This window comes from Cornus florida, unplaced genomic scaffold (genome assembly GCF_030987335.1).
Source record: "Cornus florida cultivar Cherokee Brave unplaced genomic scaffold, ASM3098733v1 CherokeeBrave_3.0.0_Hap2_Chr11, whole genome shotgun sequence".
Taxonomy (NCBI): Eukaryota; Viridiplantae; Streptophyta; class Magnoliopsida; order Cornales; family Cornaceae; genus Cornus; species Cornus florida.
Window position 1 is genome coordinate 93,823,050 of NW_026775581.1, and position 21,805 is coordinate 93,844,854.

At 34.4% G+C, this 21,805-nt stretch overlaps 2 protein-coding genes across 2 annotated transcripts; one reads left to right on the plus strand and one right to left on the minus strand.

The window, feature by feature from the left end:
• Window positions 1–5,903: 5,903 nt before the first annotated feature.
• Window positions 5,904–7,444, plus strand: LOC132285317 (heavy metal-associated isoprenylated plant protein 39-like). Its single transcript, XM_059787487.1, has 3 exons — window positions 5,904–6,077; window positions 6,870–7,017; window positions 7,104–7,444. Exons 1-3 carry the CDS (start codon window positions 6,072–6,074, stop codon window positions 7,373–7,375), a joined length of 426 nt encoding a protein of 141 aa, XP_059643470.1. The 5' UTR covers window positions 5,904–6,071; the 3' UTR covers window positions 7,376–7,444.
• Window positions 7,445–11,848: 4,404 nt separating this feature from the next.
• Window positions 11,849–14,643, minus strand: LOC132286317 (1-aminocyclopropane-1-carboxylate synthase-like). The gene is made up of 4 exons (XM_059788636.1): window positions 14,353–14,643; window positions 14,111–14,242; window positions 13,849–14,009; window positions 11,849–13,228 (listed from the first exon to the last, which is right to left on the minus strand). Exons 1-4 carry the CDS (start codon window positions 14,521–14,523, stop codon window positions 12,232–12,234), a joined length of 1,461 nt encoding a protein of 486 aa, XP_059644619.1. The 5' UTR covers window positions 14,524–14,643; the 3' UTR covers window positions 11,849–12,231.
• Between the last annotated feature and the right edge of the window lie 7,162 nt (window positions 14,644–21,805).

Genomic DNA, 21,805 nt, shown 5'->3' on the forward strand with positions numbered 1-21,805 from the left:
AGGGGGGAAGAATGTAATACCCCTAATTTTAAAAGGATAGTCTCGGTATTTATTTATTTATTTTTATTGTATTTTTTTAATTGTTTAATTGATTATTTGACTAATTGTTTATGTGTTTAATTGAATTAAGTGTTACTTGATTAATTGGCTACTTATCTATGTGTTATTTGTATTTTGTCTAAGTGTTATTTGTATTATTTATTTAATTAGATTGGGTGCTTAAATGATGTATTTGATTAATTGTAATTAATTGTAAATTAAATGATTAAATGTTTTATTTTATTTTATTTTATTTTATGGTTAGTGGTAATGGGCTAACTAATTGGGTCCCATGGACTACTTGGATAGGAGGTTGGATGGGTATAGATAATTACCCATGGATAGTTGTATATGTATATATATATATATATATATATATATATATATATAAAGGAAAGTAATTTATTAATATTATAGTAACTTTAGTATTAATAAATAATCTGATGTATATATTTTATATATTTATATAATAAGGATATACATATATTTTATACGTAACATGTTTTAAATTACCTTTTTAATATTATGGTAACTTTAGTATAAATAAATAATCTGATGCATATATTTTATTTATTTAATGAAGATACAGATAGATTATATACGTAACATGTTTTAAGTTACTTTTTAATATTATGGTAACTTTAGTACAAATAAATAATCTGATGTATATATTTTATTTATTTAATGAGGATATAGATAGATTATATACTTAACATGTTTTAAGTACCTTTTAATATTATGGTAACTTTAGTATTAATAAATAATCTAATGTATATATTTTATTTAATTAATAAGGATATACATAGATTATATACGTAACATATTTTAAGTTACCTTTTTAATATTTTCATTTTTTATTTTTCTTTATTAAGTTGACTTGGATTGGGAAAAAGAATAGGGTTATTATTTAGCCTATAAATACAGAACTATAGGTTGAAAAAGGAGTGAAAATATATCACGTAATATATTCTATAGAGAAAGAGTTAGAGAGAGAAGGAGAAAGAGGAAGGAAGGAGGAGAAAACCCTGTAGAGAGAAGATCAAGGAAGAAGAAGTTTAACTTTCGATTCGAAAGTTTAAGGCAAGTTCTTCTTCTATCTCTTTCCCTTTGATTCGTGTTTCTATGCATGCCTAGGAAATTTCATGATTTATTAAACACACAAAATTAAATAATTATGCATGTTTAATTGGATTAGAACATAGGTTTTATGAATTTGGTTCACATCTGTTCTTGTGTTATGAATTGATAAATACATGATTTTGATTTGATTTCCGATGTGAATTTTTACATGTTTAAATTATGTATATTTCATATCTGTGGAATGATGGAACGTAGAAACATGCCTAGGATTCCTAAACATTAAATAGGAACTAGGTTTGGGTTTAAATAAATTTAAATAGACTCAATCATAATGATGCTTGCTATTTGAATGTTTTAAACAAACGAATGAATTTAATCTTTTAATATGTTTTGACAATTGAGATTAAATATGTAGGATGAATTGGATATGGAGAATGCTTATTTGACGGTATAATAAAATATCATCATATGTATAAGATTCAGTTTATGTAGGACATATGATATAGGAAACTTAAATAAATAATAAGTCATTCCTATTTTGTGATAACTTGATATCATATTATCATAGTTATTTCTGGATTGTTTGACGTATTTCCTTAATCGTTACATCAATTGTTGAATTGTATGATTTAATGCACCGGTATGGGACGATGGCATTCTAGGAACGGATTAACTTATCAGTTAAGTCCTACCTATTTTATATAAGGGAATGGATTAACTAAAATGTTAAGTCCTACTTATATTCAAGTCAGGTCAGCTGAACAAGTTGAATGACTTATGGATGATTAATTTATTATATAAGGGAATGGATTAACTAAAATGTTAAGTCCTACTTATATTCAAGTCAGGTCAGCTGAACAAGTTGAATGACTTATGGAGGATTAATTTATACCGGATAGGATGGTTACTAGATTATATATATATAAGTATGGTGCCATGATATGAGCTTGAGTCTCAGGATCAGTGGTTATGGTGCGTATATCGCCAGGGATGTGTAACTAGATATGGTGTGGTTGTGTACCCTGGTAGGTCTAGGTATTCATGCCCACTATATGTGCGTTTTGCATGTTGCCTACTATTTAGGTTGAGACAACCCTATAGTCTAGTGAGGTTCCTTTAGTGTATGTATATATATATATATACGGACTACTAGTTACTGTTGGATTGACTAGGATGTATACGTGTATCGGATCTCTACTTGGACTGTAGTAGAGTAGAACTTGTTTGTGGGCCTGACCCACCATTATTTTTCAGGTGTTCGTCAGGAGTAGAGGTTGTTCGTGCTGAGCAGGGATCAGTCTACTTCATTCTTCCGATGCTACATAGGAGTTCCTTTATGATTCAGTTTCCTGATTTAGACAGTTATTGCTGTCATTTGTTTACTTTGGATTTTCTAGGGGTCCACACAGTATGAATTTTCGAGTTGTATTTTGGAGGATCAATTGTATCAGAAGAGTTTATTAATTAATGAAAATATATTCTGAGGTTTATTATTAGATTATCATTTTAGTTTCTTTTTAGCAGTTTATTTATTCTTCTTTATTCTTTTGTACTCTGTGTTCGTTTATTATCAATTTGTTTTGATATCCTCGGGTATTCGGGCGTGGGCCTGGCCAACCCGCATTCGAAAATTCGGGGGTATCACACAGTCAAACAATATCACAACTCGAATCCTGACCCTCGTGTAAAACAGCAATCTCTCATCTAGATCCGTGGAAACTACTCTGTCAGTCCCACTCCATTATGAGAATTGGCTGCAAGGATCCAATGATCTTTGACAGTCCATCCAGATTATCTACTAGATAGCAGACTTTGAGACAAATTCACTATATCCCTTCTCCTGCTTGCCCTCCAAATATCTGCTTCCCTCTGTAAAGCATTATGTTTCCTCCAGATGCAATAAAGAACTAAGAATGGTGAACCTCAGTCCTTACATCCTCCTTCCAATTTGTCTAATGGTAGTATTGTTAGTCTGGTAACATCAACTTCATTAGATGTTCGGTCTCATCCTCAAGTCTTTGACATCTTACTTTTCTAACACAAGTAAGTGTCTATTAGACATCCCGTCTAACTACAACCGCATATGGAAATCTTTTTATCCTCCAAATAGTCAACAATTTCGAGCAATAACTATTTGTTGCGAACTGTAACCTAAAAAAAAAAAAAAAATTCCATATTATTTGTGCAAATGAGTAACTTTGCCTCCTCCTTGATATACAACTCCAGCACATCTTCCTAATGACACCTCCTGATGAAAAAATAAAATTCTTGATTAAGATTTAACTGATGACTAGTAAATCCGCCTACTATCCTCAGTCGGTGTCATTCCAACAAGTACTTGAACCAGTATCAAAATCCTCCTACTGACTTGGGACTACCTCTTCTAAAATCTCCAAGAAGATCTTCAGCCAAGTCAGTTCTTCCGGTAAAACATCATGGCGTTATAGTTTATCAAACGAATTTATATCATTTGACTCGAACTGCTGGTTTACTTATCCCATCCTGAAAACGTAGTATAACTACGCATGTCTCGGTTCCTTAGATTGGCTAAAGTTTGGTATACTTACCAAATCCTACGACCACATGCCCAAAAATCTTAGCTTCATTAATGCTATTCCTCCAAAATGGTAGTTGGTTGATCACTCATTTGTGTCCCCAACTAAACCACATTCCCAATCCTGAATAATTAACAAAAAGGAAACACATAATGCACACAAAAAAAAAAAAAAAAAAAAAATCTACGTAAAACATCGTTCCTTCTTGCAAGAAAATCTCTTTTAGAACTCAACTTTACCTGATTGATTCACAATCTCCTTTTTTACAGTTTCAGAGGAAATCATCCAACCTCGAAACATAAGCTCAAATCGTAGCTCAAAATAAAATCCATTTGCTTGAGCAAATTCCAAAGGCTTAACCTTCACCCTCTTTATCCATAAAATGCAAACCGTCTAATGTAGCTTTGTAAAGCAACTTAGAACGTCCCAATCTAATTCCCCATATTCCTCGGAACGTGATATAAAATCATCGCTTCGTTCTGAGAAGAACTCCATCCGATTCTAAACTCCTGAAGAGTTTTCTTTATCTACCTCTTTTAAAGGTAATACGTAAGGTTAACCATCCACACCAACTATACGAGTATCGTGCACTATACTATTAGCGAACTAAACCCCTCTCACGCGATCCTTGATTTCCAAGATTCAATACCCTTTTTCTTGGGTATGTTGAAATCTCCTCCACTAGAATCCGCTTCGGACTCTTATTCCTCGGTTGCCTCGTTTATGAGAACAACTGAAATCGTGTTGGTCCCTTTATGCGGTGACCTATAACACGCTCCTAAATCCTTCCTTGGCTTATACTCCTAAAAGTAACGCCAACCGGAACTAAACCTTTAATCCTAAGTTCTGCTTCTGACAAAGAACCCGATATCGTACTCCTTTACCCCTTTGGATCTGAATTGTTGTCGCCTTGGACCCCATCCTCCTCCTAGTGTCAACCATTCCATGATTATGAAATATAATTGACACCAGCTGCTCCTCCTAACGAACCGTAAAAGAGCACAACGAATCCTAACATGGCTCTAAGTTTTAAGAGACGCAACGCGGAAGACTTCTAACGAAAGACACTCCTAAGGACACTAGAACCTGGAGTGCTCTGATACCAATTGTAATACCCCTCGATTCTAGAGTCACGGGTGATCAAGTTCGAGCACAGAATCAAGGGATATCAAATAATCAATATGTAAACAAGCAGGAATAAAACTAAATTAAGATTAAAATAACAATAAATAGAAAAAAAACTAAAATGAAAATCCTCAAACCTTAAAAAAAATAAATTAATATAATTGAAGTCCGTACAACTCGGGAATCCACCTAGTGGACCCCTAATTCCAAATCTTGAAATAAATTTACAGAATTAAAACTCAAAACCAAAATAGAAAGGAAATCCTATATAACTGGAAGAGTGAGTGTCTGTATCTGCATCAATACGATCAAACTCTAAGCTTGGTGCTGGCGAATACTTGAAAAATAGGAGTGGGTCAGGCCCACATGAAAGTTACAATCTACTACAATCCGTACATAAACCCGATACGCAGATATATCCTAGATAGCTCGGATATCCACAAGTAAATTGGTGGTAAAAAAAAAAAAAAAAAAATAATAATAATAATAATAATAAAAAAAAAAAAAAAAATTGTAAATGGTTGGTATGGTGTTTGCCACCCTAATTAAAAGAAATAAAATAAGGTTGAAAAAGGATGCATTGATGCGTCCATTCTCAAGTAGGCTCTTTGTACTGTTATTCTCTATTTCCATCAAAGTCTCTAATATTCATCCAACTTAAGGGTTGTCATTTTGTGACCATTTGTCCTTATCTAAAAGCAAAAAGACTCAATTGCACCTGGTACAATGAAGGGAAGCGTGACCCCAAGTGGAGATAATAAATGAAGCCACCCACGAAAAATTATTAAATAGCTCTGGATCATTAATATATGGTGAATTAATTAAATATAAATTCTCAAATTGAGAAAATAATCAAATAAGAATGTATTAATAAATTATAAAATTTTATAAGTGGATGATTTTCATTAAATTAATTCACCAAACATCAAATAGACAAGTAGACAAGGACATCTAATAATTTACGTGAACTAACCCTTTCTACCATTCAAGGACAACTTCTTCAGTTGTTTCAATTCGATTGAACATTGCTTGGTTCCTTTCTCCAATTAATTTCTCTCTCTCTCTCTCTCTCTATTTATATATAAAGTTGAGTCGTCTTGGCATTAATTTAAAAGTCCAGTTGTCTGGTTCAACAGGGCATTTCCCACCACCTTCATCTTCTTCTTCTCGCTCACATATCTTACATATACACATACTACAATCTTTTCTAAATTACATTTAGCTTTTGATTTGTTAAGTCTCTTGAAGCTCGGAATTCTAAACGCTATTAAAATGAAGGTAATAAATCCCCCAGTTTCTTAGCAAAAACCTGAACTCTGCTCTACTCTGTTTTCCTATATATATATATATATATATGTATATGTGTGTGTGTGTCATGATCTCCTTCGTGATGTGTTTATGATTCATAATTAACTAAAATAATAATGGGTTTTGATTGGTTTGTTCTAATTTACGTTCAGAATGTCAATTCAACAAAATTTCGAGTTGTATTCGTTTGCTTTGGGTTCATATAAGGGCTTTTCTGAATCAATCATATTTTGAAATTTTTTCCTTTTCTCATATGAACTTCAAGCCCATTTCTTCACGGGGTTTGCTTCTTCTTCTTCTTCTTTATTTATTTTTTATTTTTTTATTTTTTTCTTGTATTCATTCTGGAAATAAAAAATAAAGTTAAAGTCACCTCATTTTATGGAGCTTCTTGCTATGCTCTGTATTTTTCCTTTCTATTTTTTTTATATGTTCTTTTGAATGATTTTATATTTCAAATGGAGATATAAATTATATGTGTTGGGGGATGAGCTGATAAGTACGGTCGTTGATAAAATTTCTCTTGAATGCACTTTGGGATTGCCAAACTAAGTATTTTTTTTTTTTTTTTTTTTGATATCAGAATTGAACTAAACTTTTCCTTCACTGCTTCGTTATGTGAGCCTAATGGATTTTGAATTTCAATGTTAACCAAAATTACTATTGATGTTTTAACTTCTTGATAAAAGTAAAAAAGTTTGTGTTTTATTCCATTTGTTAGTTATTGTCTAGTCTAATGATTAAGTACATGGTTTGTTGCAGAAAGTGGTACTAAAATTGAATTTACATGCTGAGAAGGCTAATTGCTTCAATTTTCGAAAAAATTATGAGAAGGCTAATTGCTTCAATTTTCGAAAAAATGATGAGACGGCTGAGCAAAAGGCCATGAAAGCAGTTTCTAGCCTTGCAGGTACTATTAAGTGGTTTATCACAATTTTAAATTATATGTGTATATGTTTGTTCAATTGGTCTGTTCTAATTCTCTGATTTGGCCAGGGATTGACTCCATTTCTATGGACAAGAACGAGAAGAAACTAACAGTAATCGGCACCGTTGATCCAGTTGCAGTGGTCAACAAGTTACGAAAATCATGGCGCACAGATGTAATCTCTATCGGAGAACCCGACAAGAAGAAGGAGGAGCCTAAAAAAGGAAGCGGCAAGAAGGAGGAGCCTAAAAAAGATGAATTCAAGGCCATTCCTTACCCGGTCTACTTTGTCTCAATTGCAGAAGAGTATCCAAATGCTTCTATCTGTGCGATTTTATAATAATGAGAACAGAGAGTTAAAAGGGGTGGGTGTGTGTGTGTTTTTATAAATCCTAGTACCCATTTGAGAGACAGAATGAATAATAACAGCTGATTCAATGTTTAGCTGATGATGGTGTGTGTTGGATTGACTGGTTTTTAATTTGGTGTGTTTTAGCTAATACAAAACAAGAATAAATTATGGACATCATGCGCACTATAATATCTGTTTTTAATCAAACCTTGAAGTATATTGTTATCTTTATTTTTAAATTATATTAATGCAACTTTTTTGATGGAGTAAAAAAAAGAATTTGGGGATTGATTTATTTAGTTGTTACAATGTTTCATGTGGCATTGAAAAGATAATCAATCTAGAGAATTAACTCATAATCATTTTCTTTGATACCAACAAGACAAAGGAAAATAAAGGAGGTTTTTAATTTGTTGGGTGTTTGTTGTGATTAGAAAGGACCTAGGATTGTCTTCTAGCACTTCACTGTGTTTGAAAGGTAATGTTGGGCCGTTCTGGACAACAAAGTGATCAATTTTAGGTATTAACTTCCATCAAGGTTGTTTATTTACCAAGAAGACAGTGGAAAAATACAAGGTGGGCCCTAATGGCCTGTTCTTGTCTCACTTGAAACAAAAAAACGGTATGTTTGGTTTGAAAGATTATTTTTCTGATTCAGTTTCGAAATTGTTGAAAGTTTATTAATTTCTAATTTTAACTATTCTTATGGATGGTAAATTTGAGAATTGATTAACAAGGTACCATGTAGTGTATACTCAACATATAAGACACTGTGTGGGTTCTAGTTTTTAGGCCATTGGCCAAGTAAAACTAATTTTAAAGTCAAGAATTAGGAAACTGCTTTCAACTGGAGACTTTTATTAAAGCAATATCTCAAGCCTCATCTGAAGGTATTTTTATTATAACCATTTCATGAGTAATTGTTGATGGTAGTTCGTGAGTAAGACGAGGAGATCGTTCCACGTAAGCAAAGAAATCTAAGATCAGTATCTAAGTGAAGATCCAAGCAACACAAGAGATTCTCTAGGTAAGGAGATTAAGAAAGGGAAGGCCGACCTCGGTACCGTATGAGCTCGAGCTTATCAGATGATAGCTATTAATGTGGTAGTTATTGTCTTAAAGGCTGATTAACACCCCTATTTGTAGTGTTTACCTCCTCGGTCAATGTCTTTTAGTCCTTTAGCTGAGCCCGCTCTTACCCAAAGGTTTGAGGGTCTCTTCTTCTGACGGATGAGACATTGATGGATGGGTCGCGACGCTTTGCCCCCTAGTCAAAAGAGGTAATAGCACTCCCTAATTAATACGGGTCTTATCAAATGTCTTTCACAATTAATGCTTTCTTTATCCTTCCTTTCTCAAGCTTAGGTACCTAGTGTCCTTTTCCCCTTGTGTTGGCCTCGGGCTGAGGCGAGACCTTGGATCTCAACCACCTATTCACATGTCCTCAGATTCCCGTACTTCAGGGGGGATAGGTCTCTTCCGAGGTCCTGCCTTCATGACCTCGCAAGGTTCTATTCCAACTTTATCCCAAGACCTTCTTAACCAAGAAGGGAAGTGCGTGAAACAGATTAGTCGAGGTCGCTCTTTCAGAGAGCACCCTTGAGCGAGCCGGGGGGGGGAGGAGCCCATCCGACTGGAGCGGGGCACGTCCACAGTAGAAGAAGGGTAGCGACCCCTTCCTCGGCCAACAAGTTTAGTTATCGGATAGGTAGCTCGAGAATACCTAATCCACCATAGACACGCCAGGTAAACGCTGGCGAGTTGTGCCTATGTTACAGGGTCATCAACAGTAAAACACACATAGACCTTTTTACTATAACATGAAACAACAAATAGATCCATTTTTGCTAGAAATTTAGAGAACCAATTAAACAACAATGTAATAGGCTCATCTTAATTGACTTCTATTGTATTAATTGTAACAGGTGCTTGTCTATTTACTCAAAAGTTTAAGTTGTTGGATAGTACTGTATACTCACCGATTTATACCCAATCATTTTTCCATCCGAATCCGATGTGGGACAAATAACCCCTTGTAACATTCCCCCACCCGAACTCGCAACGTCTTCATTGCGATCAGGCCACCCTGCCTACCTGGGGTGACTCTCTCGGATGTCTTTCGGGTTTGGCGCTTAACGTGACATTGGATCAATGATTGAGTTTGACTCTGATACCAACTGTGACGAGTGGACGCTCGCCTATTTATCTAAAAATTTAAATTATTGAGTAATATTATATATCCACTTATTTTTACTCAATCACTTTTCAATTCGGATGCTACGGTGCGACAAATGATTCCTTATAACACTAATACAGTACAATAACCTAAGCACTCCAAAGATGAGTGAATAAATCCGGCAAACTCCATGAGGGTCAAATCAAGCTTCATAGTTATTGGTTTTGGGCCCCCACTTTTTTTTCTTCTTTTTTTTTTTCCCCATTTTCTTTCTTTTAATGATTGGAGGTCCAATTATAGCTTAAAAAAAAAAAGGTATATTGGGACTTGTACTCAAATTTGTATCTGTTAACACATTATTGAGAGAGTTGGAATAAAAAGGGATATGTTCCGTAACCCCTCAAATAGAAATTTTGCTCCTGTTTTTTTATTTAGAAATAACAATAAGATGGTAACTATACAATTTGCTCTTTTTGACCAGTGTAACAAAAATATGTACTTCCTTTATTTTTCTCTATATACTATTTTTTCCCAGATAAGTGTTTACCAGATCATTTATTTTTTTCCTTCCCTATTTTGTTTTTGCTTTCCTTACTTACTATGCTCTACTTTTAACATTCTACACTGCAGTTCTGAGTGTTTAAAAAACTTAGATCAAAGGTATTATATATGAACATCCCTATTTCTATTGGACCCCATAACCCTGAAAACAAAACTTTGACAGACCTGTGCAATTGTTAGCATCCTTATCCTCCACAGATTATTAATTCTTGTCATGTGGAACAAGAACCTCTAACATTAATCCATTAGGCCCAAAGATTGCACATAAAATCATATATATATATCTGTGTGTGAGTGTGTGGCTGGCCATATCATGGTCATAGGCCATATCGTGATTTTATTATTATATGCATTGAATAAAAACTTTGGTCTGTTTGCTTGCTCATGGAATCACAGTTACAGGACATAAGTTATGAGGTCATCTCATCTGTGATGGCTTTTGTCCATGAATATCTAACTAATCTTAGGTTGTTTAAGCTAATCCATCCTAATCCCTACATAATTAATCTTGGGCGGCTATGCATGTAAAAGACAGTGACTGATTATAAAATATACAAGGTCAAGCAAAATGGAAAAGAACAGTACCCTCAATCTACCAAATTTGGTACTTAAATTAATTACACAATATGTCATAAAACATCACAGTTATGGCGGTCGTTGTTTATGCTATAAAAGATAACGAAACAATGACTATCATATATATGCATAATCAATATACATGGTTGTACATGACCAAAGGCAAGTGATTTAGTTTCTTTTAGTTGTATTATAATTGTGTGTGTGTGTGTGTGTGACTAGGAGAAAGCTATACTTGTAGTCACTGATCATTTTAATGTGGCAGTACCTCTCTAAGTGTCCAAATGTTAAAGGATTGTTGCTGGCTTCATCCAAACAAGCCGTTAATTGCGGTTATTAGGTTGAAACTGGTCCTGGGCCTCTCCCTTGTTGGGCCAAATTTTTTTGGGCTATTGTTTTCCTTCATTTGGCTTTTGGCCGACAGGCCCACTCATGTAATTATTTCCTTTTATTTAATAAATTTGCTTAATTTTCCAAAAAAAAAAAAAAAACAAAAAATTCGAAATACGATATCCTCACCTTCTGCTTCTTATTTCTAGCAGCTTGTTTGCCTCTTCATCTAGAGTTTATCGAGTAGTGATTACACCATGTTTTTCTTGTTTTGTTGCTTTTACAAGCATGTGGCAACTTTCCAAACAGAGAGGAGTTGCAGAGTCTTCCAACATAACATCAGATATAAAGGTACAAGAATCTCAACTCCTACCATGAGGGTAGGAGAAAATTGAATATGTACATATTAAGCTCAACAAGAAGCATAAGCACCAAGTGCTACAATCTTAGAAGTATCCAACTGCATTTACAAATTTACAATTAATTAATTAAGTAATTGTAACAGAAGCTGATGAGAAATATACCTTGAGCTTTACCATTTCTTTTTCCTATATCAGTTTTTGAAGCAAATTACATTGCTCATCATATAAATATTAATTTGTTTTTAAAAAAAGAATCTAGAAACCTACAAGCCTCTACATTAAATCATTATGTTATAGTTATATATAAATAATGGGGATTTATTAGTTCCTTCCATAATTCTGACTAAATAACAATTCTACAGTTGTTCAAGTCAATGATTCAATTGTTTTGACTAATTGAAGTGAGTCCCATTATAAAAAATCTGTTAGATGCATTCAATAAAATAATAGTTTATCAGTGTTTTGAATAGGAATGAGCTTGCACAATGAACTGAGATATAATAGAAAAGAAATGGAACTTTATTTATTGCCAATACCACTTACAATTTAAGGACTGAATTAAAAAAAATAATAATAAAATAAAATAAGGCTCACTTGAGAAACAGAAAAACAAGAGGTTTGCTTGAACCTATATAAATCCCAATGAATGCAGTCTGCATCCAACAAATAGGGGCATGATCCCAGTCATTTATATAGGAAAAAAAAAAAGGTTTAATGGTATATTTGACGATGCAAAGTCACTGTATTTCTAAGTAGTACACTAAACACAGGAAAGAATGCATCAATTTTTTATTAAGTAGTATCTAATGATGTGAGGTGTTATTTGTACTATTAATAATCTAAGTTATAGCGCGAACAAGGGGTGAAGAAATAGGGGAGTGAGGGGACATCATATTCGGTGCCATGAAGATATCATCCAACCTTCGGAATGATAAGCTGACTTGAAGATTGCTTAGCAAATATTGCCTCTTAGGAGCTGCCTCCACTTGTTTGGTTTTAAGCACAAAGTGCCTTATCCTTCTTAGCGAAACTTTCATGGTTTCATCATCCATGTTCGCGAAGCAAACTCTGAACCAACCAGGCTCTGAGCAGTGGAAAGAAGAGCCAGGTGACACATTGAGCTTAACTTCATTGATTATCACACGCCAAAGTTTCATCTCAGCTTCAACAGTTGGCTCTTGGAGGAGTCTTCGAAGGTCCATCCAAAAAAAGAGCCCGGCATTGCTGTTCAAACTACCAATGCCTACTCTAGCTAGCCCCTTTGTGAAGGCCTCATGCCTTCTACCTAGCCTCTCAGCGCTCTCAGCGATAAAGTTCTCAACAAAACCATCATCCAGGAGCATTGATGCAATTAGGTGTTGAGTTTGTGTGGAAACAAGTCCAAAACTTGACATCTTCCGAGCACAATTAACTACTGCATCGTTGTATGAGTACACAACACCAACCCTGAAGCCGGGGAAGCCCAAATCTTTTGAGAGACTATAAACAATGTGAATAAGATCGCGATTGCATTCCAAGTCTTCCTCTATTATCTCAGCAATGCTAATGAAGCCAGGCTGGTTGAAGACTGTGGCAGCATATATCTCATCAGAGACTAGGTGGATGCTTTTCTCATTGACGAAGCTCACTATATCTCTCAGTGTCTCTCTGTCCAAGACAGTCCCCAATGGGTTTGAAGGATTGGTTATGAGCAAGCCTTTTACTCTGACGTTATCGTCTTGAGCTTTCTGATATGCCACTTCCAAGGCTGTTTTGGTGACTTTGAAGTTGTCAGAGCTCTTGCATTCAACCGGAACAAGTTGCAGCCCTGTTCGCCACCTCAAATCTCGATCAAATCTGCAATGGAACCCCAAATCTTTGAGTCTATTTGGAAGCATAAAAGGGGTGCATCTACGTTTCTACCTCGATAAATTACTGTCATAGGCCTACTTTTTACATTGGTGGATAAATTTTTCATAAGTTGCTCTAGCTAGGTATCAATATTCTGCATCGTTTGAAAGTTCAAAGAACAGACTGATTATGAAGAGGTGCAAGTTGGCCTGGTCCAAGGAAGAAGTAGACACCAACCCAAATTGCAGAAATTTAAGGTGGTCCTCATTTTGGTTGATCAGTAGTTTTCAGCCACTATCACACGTGGTACCAACAACTAAGTGGTAGGTTTCCATTAGAAGACCTGCTTACTTTTCTATAAGAAAAAGCTGTTGTTCTCATTCTCAATGACCTATTCTCACCAATAATTCAACTTAGCCCAAGAGCTCTTGGATGTTAGGATGGTTAAGATGTGTATTAATGTAATTGATCCCATCCATGCATTGGCTAGGAGAATGTGTTGGTCATCTAAGTTTTGTTAACTCTTCTCTCTAATTTTAAAAGCATAGAACCACCTAATATCCACCTAACCTACATTATTATATCTGATTCTTAATGACCAAAATAAAAATAGAATGATGTATTACCCTGCATAATATGGTGTGGGTACCAAAAATGCATCACCAGGATCAGCCAAACAGAAGGCCATCATTTCATGAGCTCCAGTTGCTCCACCACTCATAACAATACGGTCAGGGTCGAATGTGACTCTTTCTCCTCTCACTTTTCCCATAAACTTCGCGATTGCCTGTAGATTAACATCCATAGTACCAATATCAATGATAATACTATATGGTAGATGATATATATATATATATATATATATATATAGCTACAAGGTTCATATACATTTCTGAACTCTGGCAAGCCATGATAATCCTGATATATAGCAATGTCCTTGAAGTCATTCGCTCCTTCAACCGTACAGATTGAGGCTTGCGGATTATTCACAATCCACCTTTGAATCAAATCAAAGGAAAGCTGCAAAAAAAAAAAGACAAAAACAAGATAAGTAATTGACTCATATACATGTGTCTTTTAATAATATAAATGCATGTTAAGTGTATAACACAACTATGTTAAATTGTTACCGGGTTTTCTGCAAGACCCATCTGAATAACCCCATTAGGATTGCGAGTAGGATGATACGGATCACTGTCATACGCCTTCCAACCATCAAAGTAAGGCGAGTCTTCGCCATGTCCACTGTTGGTTGCCATTTTGGACAACAGGTTCTGTGGCTTGCTCAAAACTGAAACCATTTTTTGGGCCTAAAAAGTGGTGTAATCTCTGCAAGATAAGGTTGAGAGGGAAGAATTTATATATAGAGACAAGTTGTGAAGGACTCTTAATTGAAAGAGCTTATATATATGTTATATATGTTGTAATGATTTTTTTGTAGTTTTTCTTGCATGGGTTGTGTAGCCTTTATATAGTGTCATTCTGCTGAGACAATGCTGTGGGAAATGAAGCCTCGTAGAAGGAGGGACCATCCATGAATCCTTGTTTGAAAATTTTGTCTATCCATGTCTGCTTCCTGCTGAACAGGTTTTGAGTTAGCTATTGAATCTATTTGACCGTCGCATCCTCTGTAATGCTTGAATTACTTGAAGGGGCAGGTAACTATTTTTGCTTTTTGGTCCACATTCAAAAAATTTACTATTTACCATAGGTCAAAACAATTTTATTCCATTTATGATTGCTTATTTTGACAACGGGCAAAACGCATGAAACGCAATCTGTTTCCAGATTATCAATCTTTTGTTTCGAATTAGGTCGGAACACAACAATATTAGTCACGCCAACGAGGACTTTTGGTTCCATTTTTTTTGTCCGTGTGTCCTTCTAGTATACAAATGGAAAGAAACAAATGGTATTAACTATTCTTGCAATTGTAAATCGGACTGTGATTAATTTGCCAATGTTTCAAGTGAAAATCTAGTTAGACCTTACATTGCAATCAGTCAAACAGTGCCCAATTCACACCACCAAACCAAAAATGGTATTCTGATATTTATTCTTCTAGAGTATTCAAAGCACCAAAAACTGTACTGGTCTTGGTGATATACTGATACGGTATAGACACGACATTAGTCTTTGACTACATACATTCTCTCTCATTGTCTACAATTTCCCATTTCTAGGGGAACTGTATGCAACTTTGAATTCAAAAAGGACTATAGTTACATGATAAATGTTTGTAGTATGAAGCTCATTCCATTCCATATTTAGTCCTTTGAAATGATATCTTGTAAGTGAATGTTGCTTTGGGATTACGAAATCTGTTCTTTCATTTGAAATCAAACATCAGTTTAATTCAAAAGTATAAGAGGAATTGCAGTTTAAACATGCCATTTACCAAAAAAAGTTTGATTTCTAGCATATTTTGACTTGAATAATTTTGGGGTCAAAGCAGATTAAACTATTTGTGTTATACAGACACTATATGTAAACCTCTGTTTTTCGGCAGGGTGTTTCCCATTTTTTCATACCACCAAGACAGTAGCACGTACGTGTATGTGTATTTACACGCACATAATACACACCTAAACACACTTATCTCAGACACAGTTTTCAACTAAATCACGACTTTATAGTGGACACATATGTTTCATGGCTCTTGTCGTACCACCGCGTCCCATAAATGTTGGTGAAAAGTTCACTCTGGATACAGAAGGCAAACCGTGTCCCATATTATTTTCATGACATTTCTTGTTTGTGTAACATGTGATACCATGAGATTTTGCTCAATTTCCCAATTAGACTAGGACCAGAGGAACTTGATAATTGCATAGAATTTCAATTTATAACAAAGTATAGACATTCATATAAAGGGGTGGCGATTTGTGTTCCCGGGTTATAATCATGTTGGGTCACAGGTGAATTTAAGCACTAATCATTTTAATAATTTGAAATCAAGAATGATAAAGATTGGGTTGTAGCTATGCAGGAAGAGCTTGATCAAATTTACAAAAATGATACTTGGAAGCTTGTTCCAAGACCGTGTCAGGAATCTCATCTCAATACTAACCCGACACATTTATTAAACAAATTACACTTGTCAACCTATTTATTGACCTCTTTATTAAAACGAGACATTTAATAGTCAATTAAATAATAAATACTAATATATTCTCCCTCCGTCCCATAATAGTAGTCCATTTTTCCCTTTCTACATGTCTTAAATTAGTTGTCTTCTTTAAAAAGTCAAAGTATATTTTCTTTATATTTTCATTATTGTCTTTTATCTTTTAAAAAATTTCAAATTTTGTAACTATATATATTTAAATTAAAAGGGACAATTTAAAAAATTTAAAAGGAGATAATGCATATGTTTCTTTAAAAATTTTAATCTCTAAATATAAATATTTATTATGAAACGAAAGTAGTATACATTATAAGTCTTAATTAAAGTAAGAAGAAAAACACCGGCCACATAGATTAAATATTAATGTTTATTATAATGGATATCAGGCTAACCAACGAGAGCATTCACATGTGGACAAACCCTACTTCTGTTGGAGCCCATTACCTTGATCAAATTCACCCGTGGACAAACCCTATATCGTTATCAGTACGAGCTCGATCCATCTGAGATTTAAAAAAGAAATATTCTCTCCCTCTTTTTATCTCAACTATATATCTATTTTGTAATATTAGTTTTGATAGATTGTTGGGTTGGTTTACTTTATCGAAGAAAATAGTATTTCTGACTCCAAAGGGTAAGAAAATTTTAATTATGAATTATTACTCATAAAATAAATTTGTTCACTTAAATAATATATGTACTCATAGTATGATCGGTCTTGTCACATTTATTATTTAATGATTCATGACCGATTTTACTGCTTTTATTATTTAATAATTTATTCAGGTTTTACCACTTTTGTTATTTAAATAATTCATATTATGTTATTATTTCACTTAATGCTATTTGATTTATTTTATATACTATGCTAAATTATGTTTTTATCTTGTTGTCACATCTCGTTATTCTGAAAATATCAAATTTGACAAAGCTAGAATTCGTGGCCTTAGACATATCTGACAAAAATTATTTATTTTGGATTCTGGATGCTCAGATCCATTTAGATGTCATGGGCCTCAGAAACACAATCAAAGATGAGAATGATGCATCATTACAAGATAAAGTGAAGGCCATGATTTTCCTGCGGCGCCATATTGTGAGGGGCTAAAAACTGAATACCTCACTGAAAGAGATTCATTGTGTTTGTGGAACAATTTGAAAGAAAGATATGATCATCAAAAAACAGTTATCCTCCCAAAGGCCAGGGATGATTGGCAGTAACTGAGGTTGCAAGATTTTAAAACTGTGGCTAAATATAACTCTGCCCTATTCAAAATCAACTCTACATTGCAATTATGTGGTGATGCTATTATTATTGATGAACTTTTGCTCGAAAAAATATTCGCCACATTTTATGCCTCGAATGTGCTCTTACAACAACAATATCGAGAGCGTAGATTTAAAAAATATTCAGAGCTGATATCATGTTTACAAGTGGCAGAGCAAAATAACAAGCTTCTGTTAAGAAACCACGAGTCCCGTCCAACTGGATCGATATCGATCCCTGAAACATATGTTACCTCATCTCGTGGTCGTGAACGCGGACGTGGACGTGGTCGTGGTGGTAGAAATGAATATGGTCGTAGTAAAAATAATTACCATAATAATGAATATGGTTGTGGTAGAAATCATTCTTATTATCGTGAAGGATATCAATTATCACATTTTCACAATCAGAGATCCACACCATATCCCCAAAAGAGAGATTATAATAAAATGAAACAAGTAAAAAGGAAGGTCGTGGCTCAACCTCCTAAAACACATGATAATACTTGTTATCGGTGTGGCATGACAGGGTATTGGCAAAGCATTTGTTGTATACCTAAGCATCTGGCTGAACTTTACCAAACCTCAATGAAAGAAAAGGGGAAACAAAAGGAAATGAATTTTATTGATCATAATGAGCCAATTGACATCACAAATCTAGAAATGAATTTTATTAATCATGATGAGCCAGTTGAAATCACAAATCTGGATGTATCAGATTTTTTTTGAGAACCGTAGTGGAAAGATAGACTTCCTAATTGGTGATGGAAATGTCCACACCAATTAATCCTATTTTCTTTTCATGTTCTGTCTACTATGTTTTTGTTTTCCTTGTATTCAAGTTTTTATCTTTTAGTTTGTATTAAAGTTTATTTTGTTATAAATGTTTCTTTCTGATAAAGAAATTTGCATGAATAGGAATGGATCTGACTAGTTCCAAAATAAATGGTGAAGACACATGTCTTGTAGATAGTGGAACAACACATATAATCCTTCGAGATCAAAAATATTTTTCCCACTTAACTCTGACAGAAATTAGTGTCAGCACAATATCAGGTCCCACCGACTTGATTAAAGGCTCCGGACGAGCCAACATCATTTTACTACATGGAACAAGATTGCAAATCAATGATGTCTTATATTCTACAAGATTTTGGAGAAATCCATTAAGTTTTAAAGACTTGCATCGTAATGGGTATCATATTGAGACCGCAAATGAAAGAAATGTAAAATATCTCTATATTACTTCCATTACCTCATGCAAGAAGCAGATATTAGAAAAACTTCCTGTTTTCTTTTCTGGGTTATACTATATAACCATTAGGACAATTGAGTCAAATGTTGTGATACATAAAAAATCGCGTGACCTAAAACTTTTTATACTTTGGCATGATCGACTTGGTCACCTGGGGAGTATAATGATGCGTCGAATTATTGAAAATTCACATGGACACCCACTAAAGGATCAAAAAATCATCTTACCAAATAATCATCTATGCACCGCCTGCTCACAAGGTAAGTTGATTATCAGACCATCCCCTTCAAAAGTCATTGTTGAGTCTCCCCCATTTTTACAACGAACTCACGGGGATATATGTGGGCTAATTCATCCATCTTGTGGACCATTTTGCTATTTTATGGTCTTAATTGATGCCTCAACATGATGGTCACATTTTTGTCTGTTTTCTACTCGTAATGTTGCATTTGCTAGACTACTTGCTCAAATCATCAAATTACAGGCATATTTTCTTGATTACCCAATTAAGATAATCCATCTTGATAATGCCACTGAATTTTCTTCTTAAGCTTTTGATCATTTTTGCATGTCTGTTGGAATTAATGTTGAACATCCTGTTGCACACAGAAGTTAGTGTCAGTACAATATCAAGTCCCACCGACTTGATTGAAGACTCCGGACGAGCCAACATCATTTTACCACATAGAACAAGATTGCAAATCAATGATGCCTTATATTCTACAAGATCTCGGAGAAATCTATTGAGTTTTAAAGACTTGCATCGTAATGGGTATCATATTGAGATCGCAAATGAAAAAAATGTAGAATATCTCTACATTACTTCCATTACCTCATGCAAGAAGCAGATATTAGAAAAACTTCCTATTTTCTCTTCTGGGTTATACTATATAACCATTAGGACAATTGAGTCAAATGTTGTGATACATAAAAAATCGCGTGACCCAAAACTTTTTATACTTTGGCATGATCGACTTGGTCACCCGAGAAGTACAATGATACGTCGAATTATTGAAAATTCACATGGAAACCCACTAAAGGATCAAAAAATCATCTTACCAAATAATCATCTATGCAGTGCCTGCTCACAAAGTAAGTTGATTATCAGGCCATCCCCTTCAAAAGTCATTGTTGAGTCTCCCCCATTTTTACAACGAATTCACTGGGATATATGTGGGCTAATTCATCCACCTTGTGGACCGTTTTGCTATTTTATGGTCTTAATTGATGCCTCAATATGATGGTCACATTTTTGTCTGCTTTTGTAATACCCCTAGTTTTCAAAAGGATAAAATGGGGATTTAATTTTGATTTTTATTGCATTTTTTTTAATTTTAATTATGTGACTTATGTGTTTTGTTTTCTTAATTGTTATATAGTGAATTGGTTTGTTTAATTGATTAAGTGTGAATTATTTGTTTTAGATTAATTAATTTATTTTAATTGTTTATTGGTTTTAAATTAATTGTTTAATTGAATTGGTGTTTTAAATTAATTAATTATTTATTTTAATTTAATTGGTTTTAACTGACGTGTCTTGTTTATGGCTTATATGGTTTATATTTTAGGGTTATTTTAATTTAAGTTAGGTTTCATTTATTCATGGTGTAGCCGACTTGTAATTTAATTGAATTAAACATAGGTTAAATAATAACCTATATATATATAACTGTATGGTCTGCTAGGGTTGGAGAAACAAAAACAAAACCCTATTCACGGAATAGTATTTTGAGAGGAAAACAGAGAGGGTTCTTGAGAGAATCTGTGAGGCTAATAGAGGAAGGATAGAGGACGAGCAGAGGAGTTGCTCGTGGGTAAGTCAAGAAGCAACAGAGGAATAGAAGGTTTATCAAAGGAGGAAAACAATCTGGGGAATTCTGAAACGTAGAGACGGCGTAGAGGTTTTAATTCAAAATCTCATAGGCAAGTTTCATTCTATCTCCTTCCTGTAAACTTGTATTCTGTGCATTCTAAATAGTCTCCAGGGGATTAAGTAAAGTTTTAAAACTAATAATTGATGCATGTTTGCCGGACTGTAATTGAGGAACCTTTGAAATAGCTGAAGCTTGTTTCTTTGCATAAACGGTGAGGATTATGTGTTAAACTCTTGTAAATTAATTCATAATGGAATGTAAAGAGTTTCTAGGATGGTTAGGAAGTTAATTAAACTTTTAAAATGGATTGTATGCAGGTTAGAGTATTTCTGTAATTAGTTCTGCGTTTTTGAAATTGGAACGGTGGGTGTTTCTGCATAAACTGCCCTGTAATTGTTTCGATTTTTATAGAACAATTGGCAATAGAATCAAGGGAGTTTATAGGAGTATTAGGGCTTAAATTGAACCTTTAAAAATCCTTAAGAAACTTAGGACAGACAGTTGGAACTTCTGCCGGAAGCAAAGACGAAGCAGTGAAGTAGAGAGGGGCTCTCAGGGGTGAGAGCCGGCTCCTAAATGGTGGGAGCAGGCTCCCATGAAGAGAGAGCCGGCTCTCCATGAGGGAGAGCCGGCTCTAGAAGCTTAGGAGCCGGCTCCAATAAAGGGGAGCCGGCTCCCATGGAAAAAAAACCCCTACGGGTGTTTTCTGCAATTTTTCTGAAGTTTAGGGCTTAAAGGTAATTACTGGAAAGTGATGGGGGGTTTTAAATGATTAAAATTAACTTGTTAAAGCCTTCAAATAGTTGGTTTATGCTAAGGTGCTAAACCTAAATGCATGTCATAAAACATAAGCTTATAATAAGCCTACTGTCAAGGAATGAGGAATGCTTGTTTTGCTAAGTTGTTTTGACAACTTAATTTGGACTGACATTGTAATTATTGTTAGAATTTATATCAATGATATATTTAGCATAGTTCAGTTCCAGGAATGTTGGTTATGACGTCATGTACTCGTATCTAATAAGTTGTATATTGTCGGGAGTAGAGGAAGGTTAGTTGCT